Source organism: Diaphorina citri, unplaced genomic scaffold (assembly GCF_000475195.1).
Source record: "Diaphorina citri unplaced genomic scaffold, Diaci psyllid genome assembly version 1.1 scaffold1569, whole genome shotgun sequence".
Lineage (NCBI taxonomy): Eukaryota > Metazoa > Arthropoda > Insecta > Hemiptera > Psyllidae > Diaphorina > Diaphorina citri.
The window spans coordinates 1-21,248 of record NW_007378995.1 but is presented as its reverse complement, the minus strand read 5'-3'; the positions used below and the strand labels follow the sequence as shown (position 1 = coordinate 21,248).

Genomic DNA, 21,248 nt, shown 5'->3' with positions numbered 1-21,248 from the left:
GGAAGTTTTCCGTTTCTGATATATCATGGGTGTGTCGGTCTTGGTGCTTTCAATATTTATTTAATATGCCTTATTTATACCATCGGCTAATACTAAAAAGTCCTTAGCTTTTAAAGAAGACTGCGGTTCAGGACGAGCCAATTAAACATGGCTAGAGCTATAGACTTGGGTATAGACTATAGACCATCACCTCGGTGTATGGTAGATGAAGAGAAAAAAAAAACCCTTTTCTTTATTCTGTCATCAGTTCATTACCATTCCGCTACAGCTGGCCTGAAGTATGTTTAAAAAGGCCTCCTTTATTTACACCAATAACTTGACCGTACCTTCTCCTTCTGTTCGCAGATTAATCCGTCGTCGTCTTAAGGACATCCCACCCAAACCTCACACACACAGACACAATGTCTTCATCCGGTGAAAAAGAAGAGCTCGTACAGCGTGCCAAGTTGGCGGAACAGGCCGAGCGATATGACGATATGGCCGCCGCCATGAAGGCCGTCACCGAGACCGGGGTCGAACTGTCCAATGAAGAGCGGAACCTCCTGTCCGTCGCGTACAAGAACGTGGTAGGCGCCCGACGGTCCTCGTGGCGCGTGATCTCCTCCATCGAACAAAAGACAGAAGGCTCGGAGCGGAAACAACAGATGGCGCGCGAGTACCGCGAGAAGGTCGAAAAGGAGCTGCGAGACATTTGCTACGATGTTCTGGTGAGTAGTTATTAGTTATACTTGCGAACCTAAAGCTGCGTCAAGCCAGCCTAGTAAGCTTGGGGGGTAGCGTGCCTACCTTGTATGCGGTTAGGTCACGGGTTGGATTCCCTCCCGGAGCGGATAATGTTCGTTCTCGGAACGGCTGGCTTTCTCCTATCCTGTTTTCCTTCTCTCTTCGATTTCGGGACGATATGACCTTAGCAGTTACAGAAAAAAAAAAACGAAAAAATAATTTCCAAAAGAAAACATTTCCTTGTAATCAATTTCCTTGTAAAAAATCCCGAAAAAAAAAAAAAAAATCAAGAAACGTTCGTGTTAATAATTTCCAATCATTTTTCTTCCTTCCCCAGGCAAGTGAAAGGGTGCCCGCTCAAAGTCCTGGTCTCGGCCGTCTGCGACGCGACCCAGGTTCTCTGTTCCGGTTCCGGCCTCAGCGTGGGCACCCTAGGGCAGGACATCCGCAGCTTCATCGACACGCGGCGCGCCGGACCGGGGGAACTAAGCGCGCACTGCGTGGGACCTAACAAAGTGGCGTACTGTGAACTGTATGACCACAGTGATGGGACGTTCACGCTCAATGTCAAACCGCAGGAGAGTGGCAGACATGTGCTTACTGTTAAATATGGAGGTGAGTGTTACCATAAATTCATATGTATTTATCTGATCGGCCTCCGGCCTCTGGCAAAGCTAGCTATGTTAAACTTGTAAAGATTTAAAAATATTGCGGCCTTCGGCCGCTGGCAAGGCCCATGTACTTCGTTTCGTTAATAAATAAAAGGCAATGCGGCCGCTGGCAAAGCCGACTATGTATGCGGAATTAAAAAATAAACATGGCCGCTGGCAAAGCCTATTAAATTGTTTTCATTGGTATAAGTATTTGCGCCCCACTATTTGGAGTATTTTGGACTTGGGATTGACATATTGAAATGCATTTAACATGTCTGATTACATGCTCCCATGGCAAAGTGGTAATTTCACTCATTTTGCGACTGAACATTGTTGAGAAAAAAGAAAATGTTTATTTTTGTACCAGCTAGATATAAATAGTGTGATCCATCATTTGTGATTCGAGGAGCAGAGGGTTAAGAAACATCGACTGTCAGTGAACGCGGTTCAACTCTTGGATTAACGTTGAAAACAAAGCGAATCCAAAAGTTAAAATAAACTGAAGTTGCGTACATTTTTACATTTTTTTTTTCCTTTTCTTAAAAGACTTGTGTGATTAGCCAGCCTAGTCAGCTTAGTTGGTAGTGTGTCTGCCTTGTAAGCGCTAGGCCGCGGTTCGTTCTCGGAACGGCTGGCTTTATCCTAACCTGTCTTCCTTTTCTCTTCACTTTCGGAACGATAAGACCTTCGCAGTTACAGTTCCCTCTATCAAACCTCTTAAAATAATAATAATATCATGGAGGAAGGTGCTCCTTGAATAATATGTTATTTCAAGTCCCTATTCTGTTTAAACTGAAGAAAATAGACCTCAAAAACCAAACTCAGTGGTGCAGTTGTTAACGCGTTGGACTTTGGCTCTGGAGGTTGGTGGTTCGAGTCCAAGTCAAGTCATAAAATTTATCTAGTTTATGAAATATGCTTAACACAATTGAAAATTCCTTTTAATTAGAGCTTCTGGTTACTTACCTATCGGACCACATTACATTGAGTAGGTAAGCTCCAGGACTGTCAGGTACGTAGGTAGCTCTGTATATATTTTCGCCTATACTGGTTAGATTCACTTTGATATCGTTCTTCATGCCTGTAAGCGTTACTTCAGGCATTCCTGCAACATATCAAAGAACAGCCAGGTTAATAACCAAATAGGAACTCCCGGTCTTTAAAAAAAAAAGAAAATAATTTAAGTTACGCCTGAAGGTAAAGTTTAATATGTTAGACTAGTTAGCTTGGTTGGTAGTGCGTCTGCCTTGTAAGCGCTTGGCCGCGGGGCCGATTTTCGTTCGGGGGCGGATTTTATCCTGAACGGATAAGATACCCGGTGAATTAATCATGGGCATGATACACCCTAGGAATGTATCACACATAGCTGACTCAAAACTCACCGTGTATGGACAAATGAGACACTGCGCTCGCTTTTCACGCGGGAGACCCGGGTTCGATTCCCGGCGGTGTCAAAAAAAATGTATCATGCAAATGATTGATTCCGTGACTGGCTGTTGCGGGGCCCACTCAGCTTCGTGAGGAAAATGAGTAGCCATGTATAGGTACCTGATATAAACGCGCATAGCGACCGGTGCCAGCATAGCAGGTAAACATTGGGAGCTGGATTATTGAGATATCTGGAAAAATTCTACAATGCTGCAGTGAGCACCAAAGTTGTGATCTAATAACTCAAAGAAACTGCATTATTTATTCATTTACTGTGTACTACCTGAGATGTTCATATTGTTGTATTTGACAATGATGCGATGAGGTATAGCACACTGAGGCTGGTATACCACTTGATATACTCCAGGGGTGTCCAACTCTCGTATCGTATGCTTCACTTCGGTACCGGCTGCTCTGATGTTGACGGTGAGAGCTCCACTGCCTGCCCCTCTGGTGTCCACTGCACATAGAAATTAAAATCAGAACATTATGTATCAGTATTTCCTCAGAAATAAGGCATTCATTTCCTGAAATTTGTCATCGAAAATTTTGTCAAAAGAGTACGAATGTGCCATCAAAGTCGAGGAGGTTATTTGCATGACTATTATTCCTCAGTTTCAATATCAAATCCTTCACGCCATTGTGTACGCTCTTCCTCAGGCTTGGACTATCACAGATCAAAGTTCCTGGAAATCGAAATGGAATTGATTGATTTCAAATAATAATAATAATAATAATCTCTAAATACAAACACTTGGATATAGACGAAGCTCCGATATTTCTGGGCGTCCAAGGGGATTTTAAACCCCAGTCCTTCCAACACCGTGAGGCAGGTAGTGCGCCTATTGCCAGGTCACGGATACGATTTCCGCCCAAGGCGAACTTTATTTTAAAGAGATAAGGTTCGTTCTTGAAATGGCTGGCTTTCTCCTGTCCTGTCTTCCTTCCCTCTTCGCTTCCAGGATGATAAGGTTACAGCCGTTACAGGTTCCTCTAACAAACCTCAAAAAATAAAATTCCATTTTTTTTTTCTTTTTTTTTAAGATGAGTGTTTCACCGCCGTTTTTATTTCGTAGCAATGAAACAACTGCTATATTAGACTCGTGTGCTGGTCGTCTAATGACTTACTTACCTAAGGCTATCAGAGCTCGAAGCAAGGCTTCCGTTTCTATAAGGTTAGGTAACATTTTAGTGAGGATTTCCAGTGAATGGGTCAGACTGGCGTCATCTTTTCTCTTCCGATAAGCAATGATACAGTTGAGTAGAAGACTGACAAGGGCGATCTGCAACCGAGAACAAATAAAATGAAACGAGGGAAAAAGGGCGTAAGTCGCCTTACGCCTGTGTTTCCGCCAATGATTGATTTAGTCGCGGCATATTATTCTCTATTCAATGCAAAAAACCGTTTCTCAATATCTCGATTATTCACGAAGTTACCCGTGTTTTTGTAAACAGAGCAATGATACAGTTGAGTAGAAGACTGACAAGGGCGATCTGCAACCGAGAACAAATAAAATGAAACGAGGGAAAAAGGGCGTAAGTCGACTTACGCCTGTTTTCCGCCAATGATTGATTTAGTCGCGGCATATTATTCTCTATTCAATGCAAAAAAAAACCGTTTCTCAATATCTCGATTATTCACGAAGTTACCCGTGTTTTTGTAAACAGAAACATATACATTCATGTGTTTTTTCCCTATACTGAGCCACTGGAGCCCTTCTTCCATCAATATTCAATAGTCTCAAATGTACCTGTAACTGCTATGGTCTTATCGTCCCGAAATCGAAGAGAGAAGGAGGACAGGATAGGAGAAAGCCAGCCGTTCCGAACATTATCCCATCAGGATAAAATCCGCCCCGGGCGGGAATCGCATGCTTACTTGTTAATCAACGAGCTATTTTTTGACGAGTGCGCACCCAAAGGTCATCGGACTTCCCAGTTGAAGTGGACTGTACATTCATGTGTTTTTTCCCTATACTGAGCCACTGGAGCCCTTCTTCCATCAATAGCCTCAAATGTAACATTGTTTTGTAACCTTAATTAAAATCCGCCACACATTGTTGGTCCTTCGGGCCGGATGGACCAACAATGTTATTCTACTTTCCTCTGAGACGCCAGCCTAGTTAGCTTGGTTGGTAGCACGCCTACCTTGTAAGCGCTAATTATATTCCTTATGAGACAGAACTAATTCTTCACCGGGCTGATGTGAAAACATATTGGTTAGAATACGAAGTGTCAAGAAAGTTTATGATATGGAAATGGAAGGTACAAGACCTAAGGGAAGACCAAGGTATCGTTATGAAGACACTATCAAGTTTGATGTTGGGAAGAAACAAGGAAACCTGGAAGATATAAAGGCTAACCAAAGGTATAGCAATAGAGTCTGGTGGAGGGGCTTTGTTCATCGACCTGTCCTATAGGATAGAACGATAATGGTTATGTATGTACGAAGTGTCAACATTTGATTGTTGTTTGTAACCTTAATTAAAATCCGCCACACATTGTTGGTCCTTCGGGCCGGATGGACCAACAATGTTATTCTACTTTCCTCTGAGACGCCAGCCTAGTTAGCTTGGTTGGTAGCACGCCTACCTTGTAAGCGCTAATTATATTCCTTATGAGACAGAACTAATTCTTCACCGGGCTGATGTGAGAACATATTGGTTAGAATACGAAGTGTCAAGAAAGTTTATGATATAGCGGGAATCCAACTCGCGACCTAGCGCTTACAAGGCAGATGCGCCATCAACCAAGCTAACTAGGCTGGCGATTTCTCTTACAGACCTAGGTCTGTAGGTCTGTCGACCGTCTTAACGTGTGTGGCGGAAAAAGCTCGAGACCGCATTCTGTCAGACTGTCTGATCTAATGTTTCCCCGTTATGGAGACACTATCAAGTTTGATGTTGGGAAGAAACAAGGAAACTGGGAAGATATAAAGGCTAACCAAAGGTATAGCAATAGAGCCTGGTGGAGGGGCTTTGTTCATCGACCTGTCCTATAGGATAGAACGATACTGGTTATGTATGTACGAAGTGTCAACATTTGATTGTTGATTCACTTACCTGCATACTCTTGATAAGTTTGGTGTGTGATAGTTCATCTAGTATTGAGAAGATATATTCCTTATGAGACAGAACTAATTCTTCACCAGGTTGATGTGAAAACATATTGGTTAGAATACGAAGTGTCAACATTTGATTGTTCACAGAGGAGTCTGCATTCAGGAACGAACGGAGGAGGGATATCATTTGACGACCTGACGGACAAAAAGACTTAATAATAGAATAGAATATACCTTGTTTATTTTGCTGTTATAGTTACCTGGCTGGGGGGACGTTAAACAGGGAATAGACCAGCTTAGTCTGGCTGAGGGACGTTAAACAGGGAGTAGACCAGCTTAGTCTAGCTGGGGAACTTTAAACAGGGAGTATACCAGCCTGAATTTCCCTTGCTAAAAAAATAGGAAAGGTTGAGTGCGAAGGGCACCTACTCGGAAAATTTCGTTTAGCCAAAACCAGTTGGCCTCAAAGCGATCACTCTAGAGCTCATTGAGAGGCTGGCGAAAAACGCCGACCCATCTGTACACGGGAAAGGCGAAGAAAAAGAATGGAAAGAATATACCTTGTTTATCCTGCTGTTATAGAACTCAAAAGTGCCTTTACCCCCGCGGGGCGGAATTCATTGTTGAATATAGGTTTAACGTCTCTGTATAACACCTCAGTTGCTACCGTTCCCTCTACGGAAAAACTTGACATTTCTGTACCTATGGGTCAAGTCAAGTCTTGTAACTATCTTTTAAACCTCTTCTACTAGTAATCAGCCAGCAGGACGTGATGTCCCATAGCTACCCTCCCAGGTTGATGTGAAAACATATTGGTTAGAATACGAAGTGTCAACATTTGATTGTTCACAGAGGAGTCTGCATTCAGGAACGAACGGAGGAGGGAAATCATTTGACGACCTGACGGACAAAAAGACTTAATAATAGAATAGAATATACCTTGTTTATTTTGCTGTTATAGTTACCTGGCTGGGGGACGTTAAACAGGAAATAGACCAGCTTTGTCTGCGTGGGGGACGTTAATCAGGGAGTAGATTTCGAGATGTATGGGTCAATTCAAGTCTCGTAAGTAACTACCTTTTGAGCCCCTTCTACTAGAACGATTGACATGGGGAAAAAAAAAATCCCTAAGGGGAATTCAATTCAGTAAAAAAAAACAACTACTTGACCTGTTTTTTTGTTCACTCACCGAAACGACATTTTTTTTTTTTTTTTTTTTTTTTTTTTACCAACATAGGTATATATTTATTTTTTAACATTTAACATTTCAAGAACATAACATAGTAGTATATCACTGTCCTATAAGCTCAAGGCTTGTGTAGGACATTGATAAAAAGAAAAATTAGAATGATATTAGGTATTGACTTAAGTCCCTAAAGGGAATTCAATTCAGTAAAAAAAAAATATATAAATGACCTGTTTTTTTTGCTCACTCACCCGTCCGGCCTCCGCACAGAGCCTCGTTAATCTGCACATTTCTCACTCCCAGCCTCGTCAGATCCAATATGGGGAACACAAACTCCGGAGGCCATTCCAGCAGTTGTTTGAGCAGATTCAACACGTCTTCAGCGGCTTTTGGACTCGGTTCTCCAAGTGTACCGAGGCTGTCTAGTTGGGCCTCGCTAGGGATTACTATGCTCGGACTAACGTCTGTCTTCTCTCGCAGAGTCTCGGTGAATTGTTTGAGTTTGTCTGAAGGAAGGAGAAGCGAATGATTTGGTAACCATACACATTATATTAAGGTCAATGGTTTAACAGCCTACTTAGCTTGGAAAGTAGCGCGACTCCCTTGTAAGCGCTAGGCCACGGGTTCAATTCCCGCAAGGGACGGATTTTATCCTGAATGTAAATGTAAATGCAGTTTCTTTGTGTTATTATGTCACAACTTTGGTACTCACTTCAGCATTGTAGGATTTTCCCAATATCTCAATAAACACCAGATGGTTTTTACTTACCTTTCCCTGGTACAGAACTTTCCCGGAGCTTTCCTGTGTGCCTCCAGCACTGCCCATAACATCTCCTAGCTTATTCCACTCTCTACTAGCCTCTGACCAGGAGTAAGCGACCACTGTAGACCCCTCTCGAACCATTTTGACATCGCCATCCGCTTTTCCGGGCTCGTACAACACTTCTTTTCCGGGCAAACTGAGGACACATAGGTACAATAAAATTACTAGCAAAATAGAACAGTTGAATTTTTCTATCTGAATTTCTCCCTCTTCTCAAGCTTGTTTCCTCTCTTCTTTTCTATGGTTTGGTAAGTACAGGCGCTATCACACCAAAAGAGAAGAAAACGAGCTTCAGAAGAGGGAAATTTGTGAAAGGAAAATACGGCTAATCTTAGAATATACCTTGTTTATCCTGCCCGAACAGGAGAGAAAAGTTCCTTTGCTCCCGCAGTCTAAACAAGAAGATATTTGATTGGAAAATGATACTGACAGAGAATGGCAAACATGAAAGCTTGTTTAAAAAGTAAATCTGTAAACTTGAACTATAAACTGTATGGGCTATTTCACATCTAGACTGCAAACTTCAAGTTTAAGTGTGAACAGGCCCATAAGATTATGTAGCCCTCAACATGAAAATTGGCGTATACTACAAGTTGCAGTCTAGATGTGAAATCCGCCTATGGGTCATCATTGGCGCAATGCTGCTGTATTTTCCCAGCCTCACTCAAACTGGGTTAAGTATGGAGAGTATACCCGCGTCACTAAAGACCTTAGCATTTATGCAGTGACGTCAAAACCCGAGAAAAAATGCCTTAGAAATCAAGTCTTAGTTTAATTTTTCTTTGCTTGTAATCCCCCACATGAAATGCTGGATCAATAAAGAAGACCTAGGAAATAATCCAGAATAGTTTACAGGTTATTAGCAACCTCGAACAGGTTGATCCAACCGCTCAAGTGCTAGGTCATGAGTTCATTCCCACCCAAGGCAAACTTTATTCTAAACAGATAAGGTTGTTTGTTTTTGGAAACAGCTGGATTTATTTATCTCCTTCTCTTGGTCTTTTGGATCAAGACCTCTGTTGATACAGTTCTCTCAATTTTTTTTTTTTTTATTATTATTTTTTTTATAAACTTTGTGTAGTTTTTGATAAACTTTTTTTATGAAGTATGTAGTGGACATTTACCAGTATTAGTGTGTTCAGTCAGTGCAAACAGAGGGTTGGGGATTTGGGGATCAAAGACAAGGATTTTCTTATCATTGCTCCCGGTGACTACAAGCCCTGATGGATATCTTGGAGAGCTTTTGATGAATGTGACACAGCTGACAAAGTTAGTGTGGCCTTTGAATGTGATGCTCTCGGTGAAGTTTGCATTGAACCTAGAAACAGAGAATGTGTAAAATAAAATACTTTTTCAATCCAAATATTAAGTTGGGTTTTACAAACTTTCCAAGTTTGATACAAGGCAGGGTGAACCTTGATACCATCAATGACCAATCCTTACTCAGGCCAGCCTAGTTAGCTTGGTTGGTAGCTTGTCTGCCTTTTAAGTGCTAGGCCTGTTCAATTCCTGCCCGGGTGAATGTTATCCTGGAGGGATAACGTTTGTTGTTGGAACAGCTGGCTTTCTCCTCTCCTATCGTCCTTCTCTCTTTGATTTCGGGACTATAAGACCCTAGCAGTTACAGTTCCCTCTGTCAAACCTCTTAGAAAAAATCTATTCCTTTATACCACCAGTTCTGATTTTCTTATCATTGCTCCCGGTGACTACAAGCCCTGATGGATATCTTGGAGAGCTTTTGATGAATGTGACACAGCTGACAAAGTTTATGTGGCCTTTGAATGTGATGCTCTCGGTGAAGTTTGCATTGAATCTAGAAACAGAAAATGGGGACAGAAATAGAAACAGAAAAAAAAATACTTTTTCAATCCAAATATTAAGTTGGGTTTTACAAGCTTTCCAAGTTTGATACAAGGCGGGGTCAACCTTGATACCACCAATCCTTACTCAGGCCAGCCTAGTTAGCTTGGTTGGTAGCTTGTCTGCCTTTTAAGTGCTAGGCCAAGGGTTCAATTCCTGCCCAGGTGAATTTTATCCTGGAGGGATGTTCATTGGCTTTCTCCTCTCCTGTCTTCCTTCTCCGTTTTCGGGACTGTAAGACCCTAGCAGTTACAGTTCCCTCTGTCAAACCTCTTAGACAAAATCTATTCCTTTATACCACCAGTTCATTAGCTTGGTTGTTAGCTTGTCTGCCTTTTAAGTGCTAGGCCAAGGGTTCAATTCCTGCCCAGGTGAATTTTATCCTGGAGGGATGTTTGTTGTTGGAACAGCTGGCTTTCTCCTCTCCTGTCTTCCTTCTCCGATTTCGGGACTATAGGACCCTTGCAGTTACAGTTCACTTTATCAAACCTCTTAGAAAAAATCTATTCCTTTATACCACCAGTTCATACTTACTTTTTTTTCTAATACATATTTATTTATTTTATAATTTATTACAAAGAAAAGTGTTGTTCATTTTCCTCTCGTCTTTCTTCAAGGAAAACCCTTCTAATGAATTTTTATCGTCCAGAAATTGAAAAAAAAAGAGGACAGGTTAGGAGAAAGCCAGCAATTCCAGGAAAGAACATTATCCGTTCAGGATAAAACCCCGGGCGGGAATGGGACCCGCGGCCTAGCGCTGATAAAGCAGACGCGCTACCAACCAAGCTAACTACGTTGGCAAATTTATAACCTTACAGATATTATACAAAGGTAATGACAGTCTGGCTGAGGGACTATAAACAGCGAGTAGACTAAGCCCGAAGGGCATCCACTCGTAAAATTTGTAGCCAAAACCAAATGTCAGCCCAAAGCAATCACCCTAGTTAGGGCTGATTGAGAGGCCGACGAACAAACGCAGACCCCGTCTGTACACGGGAAAAGGCGAAAAAAAAAACAGATCTTATACAAAGATAATGACGAAAACAGTCTGTCCAAAACTTACCAGAACTCAGTATGATGATGGCAATTTTTTTCTAATACATATTTATTTATTTTATAATTTATTACAAAGAAAAGTGTTGTTCATTTTCCTCTCGTCTTTCTTCAAGGAAAAACCCTTCTAATGAATTTCTATCGTCCAGAAATTGAAAAAAAAAGAGGACAGGTTAGGAGAAAACCAGCCATTCCAAGAAAGAACATTATCCGTTCAGGATAAAACCCCGGGCGGGAATGGGACCCGCGGCCTAGCGCTTATAAAGCAGACGCGCCACCAACCAAGCTAACTACGCTGGCAAAATTAATAACCTTACAGATATTATACAAAGGTAATGACAGTCTGGCTGAGGGACTATAAACAGCGAGTAGACTATGTCCGAAGGGCATCCACTCGTAAAATTTGTAGCCAAAACCAAATGTCAGCCCAAAGCAATCACCCTAGTTAGGGCTGATTGAGAGGCCGACGAACAAACGCCGACCCCGTCTGTACATGGGAAAAAGCGAAAAAGAAGACAGATATTATACAAAGATAATGACGAAAACAGTCTGTCCAAAACTTACCAGAACTCAGTATGATGATGTCTCCTAGCTTAGAATCACATCCACCAGTTTGAGAGCACACTGATTAACTCTGCTATCAGTCTCGCTACCAGGGTTGGACTCACTCAGTTTCAATATCAAATCCTTCACGCCATTGTGTACGCTCTTCCTCAGGCTTGGACTATCACAGATCAAAGTTCCTGGAAATCGAAAAGAAATTGATAGATTTCAAATAATAATAATAATAATCTCTAAATACAAACACTTGGATATAGACGAAGCTCCGATATTTCTGGGCGTCCAAGAGTAAAAGTTAGGGTAAAAGAACACTCAAATAAGCATCATTCAATAGGATAAGGAAAGTCGTGTGATGTTCACACCAGATTTTTTTTATAAACTTTGTGTAGTTTTTGATAAACTTCTTTTATGAAGTATGTAGTGGACATTTACCAGTATTAGTGTGTTCAGTCAGTGCAAACAGAGGGTTGGAGATTTGGGGATCAAAGACAAGGATTTTCTTATCATTGCTCCCGGTGACTACAAGCCCTGATGGATATCTTGGAGAGCTTTTGATGAATGTGACACAGCTGACAAAGTTTGTGTGGCCTTTGAATGTGATGCTCTCGGTGAAATTTGCATTGAATCTAGAAACAGAAAATGGGGACAGAAATAGAAACAGAAAATAAAATACTTTTTCAATCCAAATATTAAGTTGGGTTTTACAAGCTTTCCAAGTCTGATACAAGGCGGGGTCAACCTTGATACCACCAATCCTTACTTACTCAGGCCAGCCTAGTTAGCTTGGTTGGTAGCTTGTCTGCCTTTTAAGTGCTAGGCCAAGGGTTCAATTCCTGCCCAGGTGAATTTTATCCTGGAGGGATGTTCATTGGCTTTCTCCTCTCCTGTCTTCCTTCTCCGATTTCGGGACTATAAGACCCTAGCAGTTACAGTTCCCTCTGTCAAACCTCTTAGAAAATCTATTCCTTTATACCACCAGTTCTTACTTACTCATTGGGTTTCCACAGTTTGGCCGACTTATCTCTGGAGGCTGACAGGATGCAGCCATCAGGAGTTACACTCAAGGATCGAACGTCCATAGAGTGACCGTACAAAGCAGTGCTAAGCTTGTACATGGTGGTCGATCTACAACACTTCCTGGGGGAAAAACTGTTGGAAAACCTACAACACGTGAATAGACTTTTGATAAGATAAGGCAAAAGCTCTGGGAAATTTCCTTTCTGAAATTTTTTGCAAGTCGGCACGCTAAACAGTGTTGCCACACATACGCTCTACGCTGAACACTGAACAGTGTTGTCAGATGTACCTGGTAAGAATATCGCACATCGCACGCACCTTGCAAAAAATTATCGTACCTTTTTTTTTTAAATAGGTACCTAATTCCGTACGAGTGGTGTACGATATTATAAATTTACGATATTGCCGATTTTTAAATTTTTTGCACTTTGTGGAACCAAAATTAGATAGCATCCACATTTAAAGAGTTCAGTTATGGGACGCTAATCGCTAATCCGCTAATTTTGGTTGCAAAAACTCGCTAATTATTTACACTATTCAGCCGAGAATGGCCAGTTTGAGATAAAGGTCGCCCCGGGCGGGAATGGAACCCGCGATTATCGGAATGGCTGGCTTTCTACTATCGACCTATCTCCTGGTCCTCCTTCTCTCTTTGATTTCGGGCACGAGTAGAAAAAAAATAAAAAAAAAAAAAACGCGGCGCCAGTCTTAATTGGTAGCGCGCGTCTGGTCTTGAACGCGCGCTAGGACCGCGGGTTCGATTCCCGCCCCGGGCGGATTTATATCCTGAACGGATAAGGTTCGTTCTGAACGGCTGGCGGTTTCTCCTGAAACTCCTGCCTTCCTTCTCGCTTCGATTTCGGGATGATAAGACCTTAGCATTACAGTACCCTCTATCAGAACTCGTCAAAAGAAAGAAGAAAGAAGAAGAAGAAGAAAGAAAAAAAAAAAAAAAAAAAAAAAAAAAAAAAAACACGTGTTTCTCTAGAATTCTAGATTACCAAATTTCGAATGTATTTTTATTTCAACTATATCACAATAAATCAAATATTTTTACGGAACTATGTACCTACCTATGCATATCTACATAATGATGGAAACTTAGATTTAAAATGTAAAAACAACGAATGAATCAAAATCATTAATATTAATCAGTACTACATAATTGAGGAGCTGGGTGCAAAAAGGGAAATATGGATTTTTTGCCCTTTTTCTCTATCTTCCAGGGTTTGAACTGCAGTGATAACTTTTTTTTTCGATGAGTTACAGCGTTTTTTACTTTCTATTATTACAGTATAGCGAGCTATACTAGTAATGAAAGTATTGTTGTAAACATACTTTTCAAGGATTTAGATGAAAAATTGAAAACTTTAAAGTTAAAAACTCAGTTTGATGATTTTCATTTATTGACCTCTTTGCACCCAGCTCCTCAATTATATTCAATGTTCATATGCCTAGAACTTCTAATGAACCTTATACCTAGGTCATCTATAGTAGGTTATTACCTACGTACTGAAAAACTTAAACTAAAATCAGAACAAAGAACATGCCGAAATCTTCACTATGATTTCAGTCAATGAATAAAATACCTAAAGATTAAAATGAAATAATACCTACCTAATGAAAAAATGAGGCAACCGCTCAAGTCGTACTCTTGGAGGTTTTTCCAACTGTGATTTTCACCATAATGTGCAAAAAACTGAGAAAAATTAAAAAAAAAAAAATCAGGGGTTGGTCCCTAACTACACTGAGGGTGCAAACCACTTTGTGATGGTACTTACTTACTTGACCCTAGTATTGAGAAGATATATTCCTTATGAGACAGAACTAATTCTTCACCGGGTTCATGTGAAAACATATTGGTTAGAATACGAAGTGTCAACATTTGATTGTTGATTGTATTCACTTACCTGCATACTCTTGATAAGTTTGGTGTGTGATAGTTCATCTAGTATTGAGAAGATATATTCCTTATGAGACAGAACTAATTCTTCACCGGGTTCATGTGAAAACATATTGGTTAGAATACGAAGTGTCAACATTTGATTGTTGATTGTATTCACTTACCTGCATACTCTTGATAAGTTTGGTGTGTGATAGTTCATCTAGTATTGAGAAGATATATTCCTTATGAGACAGAACTAATTCTTCACCGGGTTCATGTGAAAACATATTGGTTAGAATACGAAGTGTCAACATTTGATTGTTGATTGTATTCACTTACCTGCATACTCTTGATAAGTTTGGTGTGTGATAGTTCATCTAGTATTGAGAAGATATATTCCTTATGAGACAGAACTAATTCTTCACCGGGTTCATGTGAAAACATATTGGTTAGAATACGAAGTGTCAACATTTGATTGTTGATTGTATTCACTTACCTGCATACTCTTGATAAGTTTGGTGTGTGATAGTTCATCTAGTATTGAGAAGATATATTCCTTATGAGACAGAACTAATTCTTCACCGGGTTCATGTGAAAACATATTGGTTAGAATACGAAGTGTCAACATTTGATTGTTGATTGTATTCACTTACCTGCATACTCTTGATAAGTTTGGTGTGTGATAGTTCATCTAGTATTGAGAAGATATATTCCTTATGAGACAGAACTAATTCTTCACCGGGTTCATGTGAAAACATATTGGTTAGAATACGAAGTGTCAACATTTGATTGTTGATTGTATTCACTTACCTGCATACTCTTGATAAGTTTGGTGTGTGATAGTTCATCTAGTATTGAGAAGATATATTCCTTATGAGACAGAACTAATTCTTCACCGGGTTCATGTGAAAACATATTGGTTAGAATACGAAGTGTCAACATTTGATTGTTGATTGTATTCACTTACCTGCATACTCTTGATAAGTTTGGTGTGTGATAGTTCATCTAGTATTGAGAAGATATATTCCTTATGAGACAGAACTAATTCTTCACCGGGTTCATGTGAAAACATATTGGTTAGAATACGAAGTGTCAACATTTGATTGTTGATTGTATTCACTTACCTGCATACTCTTGATAAGTTTGGTGTGTGATAGTTCATCTAGTATTGAGAAGATATATTCCTTATGAGACAGAACTAATTCTTCACCGGGTTCATGTGAAAACATATTGGTTAGAATACGAAGTGTCAACATTTGATTGTTGATTGTATTCACTTACCTGCATACTCTTGATAAGTTTGGTGTGTGATAGTTCATCTAGTATTGAGAAGATATATTCCTTATGAGACAGAACTAATTCTTCACCGGGTTCATGTGAAAACATATTGGTTAGAATACGAAGTGTCAACATTTGATTGTTGATTGTATTCACTTACCTGCATACTCTTGATAAGTTTGGTGTGTGATAGTTCATCTAGTATTGAGAAGATATATTCCTTATGAGACAGAACTAATTCTTCACCGGGTTCATGTGAAAACATATTGGTTAGAATACGAAGTGTCAACATTTGATTGTTGATTGTATTCACTTACCTGCATACTCTTGATAAGTTTGGTGTGTGATAGTTCATCTAGTATTGAGAAGATATATTCCTTATGAGACAGAACTAATTCTTCACCGGGTTCATGTGAAAACATATTGGTTAGAATACGAAGTGTCAACATTTGATTGTTGATTGTATTCACTTACCTGCATACTCTTGATAAGTTTGGTGTGTGATAGTTCATCTAGTATTGAGAAGATATATTCCTTATGAGACAGAACTAATTCTTCACCGGGTTCATGTGAAAACATATTGGTTAGAATACGAAGTGTCAACATTTGATTGTTGATTGTATTCACTTACCTGCATACTCTTGATAAGTTTGGTGTGTGATAGTTCATCTAGTATTGAGAAGATATATTCCTTATGAGACAGAACTAATTCTTCACCGGGTTCATGTGAAAACATATTGGTTAGAATACGAAGTGTCAACATTTGATTGTTGATTGTATTCACTTACCTGCATACTCTTGATAAGTTTGGTGTGTGATAGTTCATCTAGTATTGAGAAGATATATTCCTTATGAGACAGAACTAATTCTTCACCGGGTTCATGTGAAAACATATTGGTTAGAATACGAAGTGTCAACATTTGATTGTTGATTGTATTCACTTACCTGCATACTCTTGATAAGTTTGGTGTGTGATAGTTCATCTAGTATTGAGAAGATATATTCCTTATGAGACAGAACTAATTCTTCACCGGGTTCATGTGAAAACATATTGGTTAGAATACGAAGTGTCAACATTTGATTGTTGATTGTATTCACTTACCTGCATACTCTTGATAAGTTTGGTGTGTGATAGTTCATCTAGTATTGAGAAGATATATTCCTTATGAGACAGAACTAATTCTTCACCGGGTTCATGTGAAAACATATTGGTTAGAATACGAAGTGTCAACATTTGATTGTTGATTGTATTCACTTACCTGCATACTCTTGATAAGTTTGGTGTGTGATAGTTCATCTAGTATTGAGAAGATATATTCCTTATGAGACAGAACTAATTCTTCACCGGGTTCATGTGAAAACATATTGGTTAGAATACGAAGTGTCAACATTTGATTGTTGATTGTATTCACTTACCTGCATACTCTTGATAAGTTTGGTGTGTGATAGTTCATCTAGTATTGAGAAGATATATTCCTTATGAGACAGAACTAATTCTTCACCGGGTTGATGGGAAAACATATTGGTTAGAATACGAAGTGTCAACATTTGATTGTTCACAGAGGAGTCTGCATTCAGGAACGAACGGAGGAGGGAAATCATTTGACGACCTGACGGACAAAAAGACTTAATAATAGAATAGAATATACCTTGTTTATTTTGCTGTTATAGTTACCTGGCTGGGGGACGTTAAACAGGAAATAGACCAGCTTTGTCTGCGTGGGGGACGTTAATCAGGGAGTAGATTTCGAGATGTATGGGTCAATTCAAGTCTCGTAAGTAACTACCTTTTGAGCCCCTTCTACTAGAACGATTGACATGGGGAAAAAAAAAATCCCTAAGGGGAATTCAATTCAGTAAAAAAAAACAACTACTTGACCTGTTTTTTTGTTCACTCACCGGTCCGGCCTCCGCACAGAGCCTCGTTAATCTGCACATTTCTCACTCCCAGCCTCGTCAGATCCAATATGGGGAACACAAACTCCGGAGGCCATTCCAGCAGTTGTTTGAGCAGATTCAACACGTCTTCAGCGGCTTTTGGACTCGGTTCTCCAAGTGTACCGAGGCTGTCTAGTTGGGCCTCGCTAGGGATTACTATACTCGGACTAACGTCTGTCTTCTCTCGCAGAGTCTCGGTGAATTGTTTGAGTTTATCTGGAGGAAGGAGAAGCGAATGATTTGGTAACCATACACATTAAGGTCAATGGTTTAACAGCCTACTTAGCTTGGAAAGTAGCGCGACTCCCTTGTAAGCGCTAGGCCACGGGTTCGATTCCCGCAAGGGACGGATTTTATCCGGAATGGATAATATTCGTTCTCGGACCAGCTGGTAAAGAACAGCTCGGAACAGCTTTCTCCTATCCTGTCTTTCTTCTCTCTTCGATTTTGGACGATAAGACCTTAGCAGTTACAGTTTCCTCTATCGAAAAAAAACACCAACAACAATCAGGAAAACAAAAACTGGGATCTTCGGGAACTTACCTAGAATGGCTTTCAAGTTGGCTTGATCAAATCGGACATAATCATTGAGAGGGAAGAATGTAACGGCAGGAGATGCAACTGAAATCAATAGACATAAAAGTAAAGGTAATGTTTTTTTTTTTACTTGACTTGGAATCGAACCACCAATATCCAGATGCAAAGTCCACCCACAAGAAGGTATCTGAGTTGCTCCCCTTCTCTTTTACCAAGCTAAAATCAGGTTTTTCTGCCTCATCATTTCGCTGTAATTTCAACCAGGTCCTCGGCCTTCAACCCAGTCTGAGTGCTTTTGTCGTTGACTAAGTGTTATTATGACTTACCATCAGGTGTAGATCCGGAAGGTTTATATCTATTAGCACCAGTAAATGGATCTCCAGCATTAGTAACAGGGGCTACTGGCACAGGGGTACCACTACCTGGTACATACCTAGCACCTCCTGTAACACAAAGAACGATTTTATAAGTGAAAAACTACTTATAGGTAATGACAAACGCTTTGAAAAAACTCGAAAACGTCCGCTTTAAAAAAAGATATTTGATAGGAGGGACTATAAACAGAGAGTAGATCAGCGTCTAGCTAGGGGACTATAAACAGGGAGAAGACTAGTCCAAATTTCCTCACGCTATATCTATAGCGAAGGTTGAGTGCAAAGGTCATCTCACTCCACTCTATGGGACACCACGTCCTACTGACTGATTGGGGGTGCACTCGGCATCGTGAGGACAGTTGAGGGTATGGTCGAAAATTCAAAATTCCGTAATTTCTCGAAAAATCCGGAGACCATTAGACGCAGCAGCGCTTCGCCCGCCAAGTCAAGAAAGTTTGACAGTCCTACTACAGATATTATTAATAATTTTACATTCAATATTAGTAATCGAAAGTCTGGCTGAGGGACTATAAACAGAGAGTAGATCAGCGTCTAGCTAGGGGACTATAAACAGGGAGAAGACTAGTCCAAATTTCCTCACGCTATATCTATAGCGAAGGTTGAGTGCAAAGGTCATCTCACTCCGAAAATTTTGTTTAGCCAAAATCAGTTGGCCTCAAAGCGATCACTCTAAAGCTGATTGAGAGGCCGACGACAAACGCCGACCCCATCTGAACATGGGAAAAGGCGAAGAAGACGATTGAGAGATATTTGGACAATGCTACTATGCAATGAGCACCAAAGTTGTGATATAATAATACACAAAGAAACAGCATTCAGTAGTGTTAAACATTTTTCCCTCCCTTTTTAATTATGTTAATCCACTACAAACAAACAAACAAACAAACAAACACTTACTCGGATACTTTGACTCCTCCGATCTCTTGCTCATTGGCTGACTTCAACTTCTTCACTTCTTCTGCATACTGAGCTTGCACTGCATCTTCAGCTTGCCTATCTGGATTTGCACTGAACACTCGTACTATACCGTCACTGTGGATAACAAATTATTCAGTTAAATAATAACATCACACTCTCATGGGGTTTCAACCTGGTTTCTGACATCACCATTGATTTCGCTATCGGCCCTTTCCTATCTTCAGAAAAAAAAGACTTAAAATGTCCAAGCTTTTCAAAATACGCTGGGACTTCTGAGACATGCTGTATAGGTAAGTACTAAAAATATCTGCCACAAATTTTTCAGCACCCTTGCCCCCAAGAAACTATTGACCTATGGGGGAGTGTGAGTGAGTGAGGGAAACCAAAAAAAGTATAATGTGAAACTGCCAGCGTTAAAAGACTTTTACTTACCTGGAGCCGGTGACTATATCCGAGTTGGGTAGAATAGCTACCGCCCACACAGACATGGCGGGTATCATGAATGAGTTCTGAGCTGCACATTATCCGTTCGGGATAAACCCCCGGGCGGGAATGGGACCCGCGGCCTAGCGCTGATAAAGCAGACGCGCTACCAACCAAGCTAACTACGTTGGCAAATTTATAACCTTACAGATATTATACAAAGGTAATGACAGTCTGGCTGAGGGACTATAAACAGCGAGTAGACTATGTCCGAAGGGCATCCACTCGTAAAATTTGTAGCCAAAACCAAATGTCAGCCCAAAGCAATCACCCTAGTTAGGGCTGATTGAGAGGCCGACGAACAAACGCCGACCCCGTCTGTACATGGGAAAAAGCGAAAAAGAAGACAGATATTATACAAAGATAATGACGAAAACAGTCTGTCCAAAACTTACCAGAACTCAGTATGATGATGTCTCCTAGCTTAGAATCACATCCACCAGTTTGAGAGCACACTGATTAACTCTGCTATCAGTCTCGCTACCAGGGTTGGACTCACTCAGTTTCAATATCAAATCCTTTACGCCGTTGTGAACGTTCTTCCTCAGGCTCGGACTATCACAGATCAAAGTGCCTGGAAACGGAATAAAAAATTTATTATTATTATTTTGAACTCTCTGTAAATAACTTTGAAAAAATATTTCTTATAAATAAAATTGGAGATTTTTCTGTAAATTCCTTAAAATTAGTTAATATCGTGAAATTTTTAGTTATTTTTACTCCGTATGCATAAAGAATCCCAAAAATGGCATTGGAAATATGCATGTCTGTCTGTTACGCTGATAGACCTTTTGTTGTCCTCTTTTCACGAGGAAACGGCTCGACCGATTTTGATTAAAATTGTTTTGGTTGTTAAGAAGAGTACTGAGGTTGACATAGGCTTCTTAAATTTGTCACATTCCATCCTGATTCAAAATGGCGGCTATTCAAAGCCATGCCTCTTACGTTGCACTGATCCCGTACAAAGGACGGGTCAACCACTAGTAAAATACTAAAGGTACCTTATATGACTGGTCGTCTAATGACTTACCTAAGGCTATCAAAGCTCGAAGCAAGGCTTCCGTTTCTATAAGGTTAGGTAACATTTTAGTGAGGATTTCCAGTGAATGGGTCAGACTGGCGTCGTCTTTTCTCTTCCGATAAGCAATGATACAGTTCAGTAGAAGACTGACAAGGGCGATCTGCGACAGAAAACAAATAAAACGAAATGTTGTTGGGTGCATTAGTCCTACATACTGGACTCCGCACACAGGAATTTCGTCAGAAAAGACCCCCATTTCAATGTAATGTTGTTGTTGTTTGCCAATGTCGGGTTATTTGACTACCTTAAAGAACTTCCCCACATTGTTGGTCCTTCGGGCCGGATGGACCAGCAATGTGGGGAAGTTCTTTTACTTTCTCTGCGAGAATCAAAGACATTCTGGTGAGGGCAAAGCTTTTGTTCTTTTT

At 40.3% G+C, this 21,248-nt stretch overlaps 5 protein-coding genes across 5 annotated transcripts in view; 2 read left to right on the top strand and 3 right to left on the bottom strand.

Annotated features, from left to right (window-relative positions):
* Positions 1-1,822, top strand: part of LOC103516441 (filamin-B-like) — a gene marked incomplete at its 5' end in the record, with an annotated part of 56,796 nt that extends 54,974 nt beyond the window's left edge. Inside the window, 2 exon segments of the mRNA XM_026828837.1 lie at positions 397-707; positions 942-1,822. Coding sequence (XP_026684638.1) covers positions 397-707; positions 942-1,418 — 788 coding nt within the window.
* On the top strand, positions 326-737 carry LOC103516438 (14-3-3 protein zeta-like). The gene has a single exon (XM_008481401.3). It carries the CDS (start codon positions 402-404, stop codon positions 720-722), a length of 321 nt encoding a protein of 106 aa, XP_008479623.1. The 5' UTR covers positions 326-401; the 3' UTR covers positions 723-737.
* Positions 1,823-2,338: 516 nt separating the features above from the next.
* Positions 2,339-12,583, bottom strand: LOC103516440 (phospholipase A-2-activating protein-like). The gene is made up of 12 exons (XM_026828836.1): positions 12,339-12,583; positions 11,781-11,974; positions 11,391-11,530; positions 9,650-9,687; positions 9,028-9,192; positions 7,817-8,010; positions 7,303-7,557; positions 5,867-6,060; positions 3,937-4,087; positions 3,377-3,490; positions 3,088-3,264; positions 2,339-2,481 (listed from the first exon to the last, which is right to left on the bottom strand). Exons 1-12 carry the CDS (start codon positions 12,461-12,463, stop codon positions 2,339-2,341), a joined length of 1,890 nt encoding a protein of 629 aa, XP_026684637.1. The 5' UTR covers positions 12,464-12,583.
* A 1,579-nt stretch (positions 12,584-14,162) lies between these two features.
* On the bottom strand, positions 14,163-18,725 carry LOC113470421 (phospholipase A-2-activating protein-like). Its single transcript, XM_026828835.1, has 6 exons — positions 18,704-18,725; positions 18,330-18,446; positions 18,010-18,087; positions 17,428-17,682; positions 17,077-17,138; positions 14,163-16,919 (listed from the first exon to the last, which is right to left on the bottom strand). The coding sequence occupies exons 1-6, from the start codon at positions 18,723-18,725 to the stop codon at positions 16,722-16,724; spliced, it is 732 nt and encodes a 243-aa protein (XP_026684636.1). The 3' UTR covers positions 14,163-16,721.
* A 1,492-nt stretch (positions 18,726-20,217) lies between these two features.
* Positions 20,218-21,025, bottom strand: LOC103516439. The gene is made up of 2 exons (XM_008481402.3): positions 20,830-21,025; positions 20,218-20,373 (listed from the first exon to the last, which is right to left on the bottom strand). Exons 1-2 carry the CDS (start codon positions 21,020-21,022, stop codon positions 20,219-20,221), a joined length of 348 nt encoding a protein of 115 aa, XP_008479624.2. The 5' UTR covers positions 21,023-21,025; the 3' UTR covers position 20,218.
* Positions 21,026-21,248: the final 223 nt, after the last annotated feature.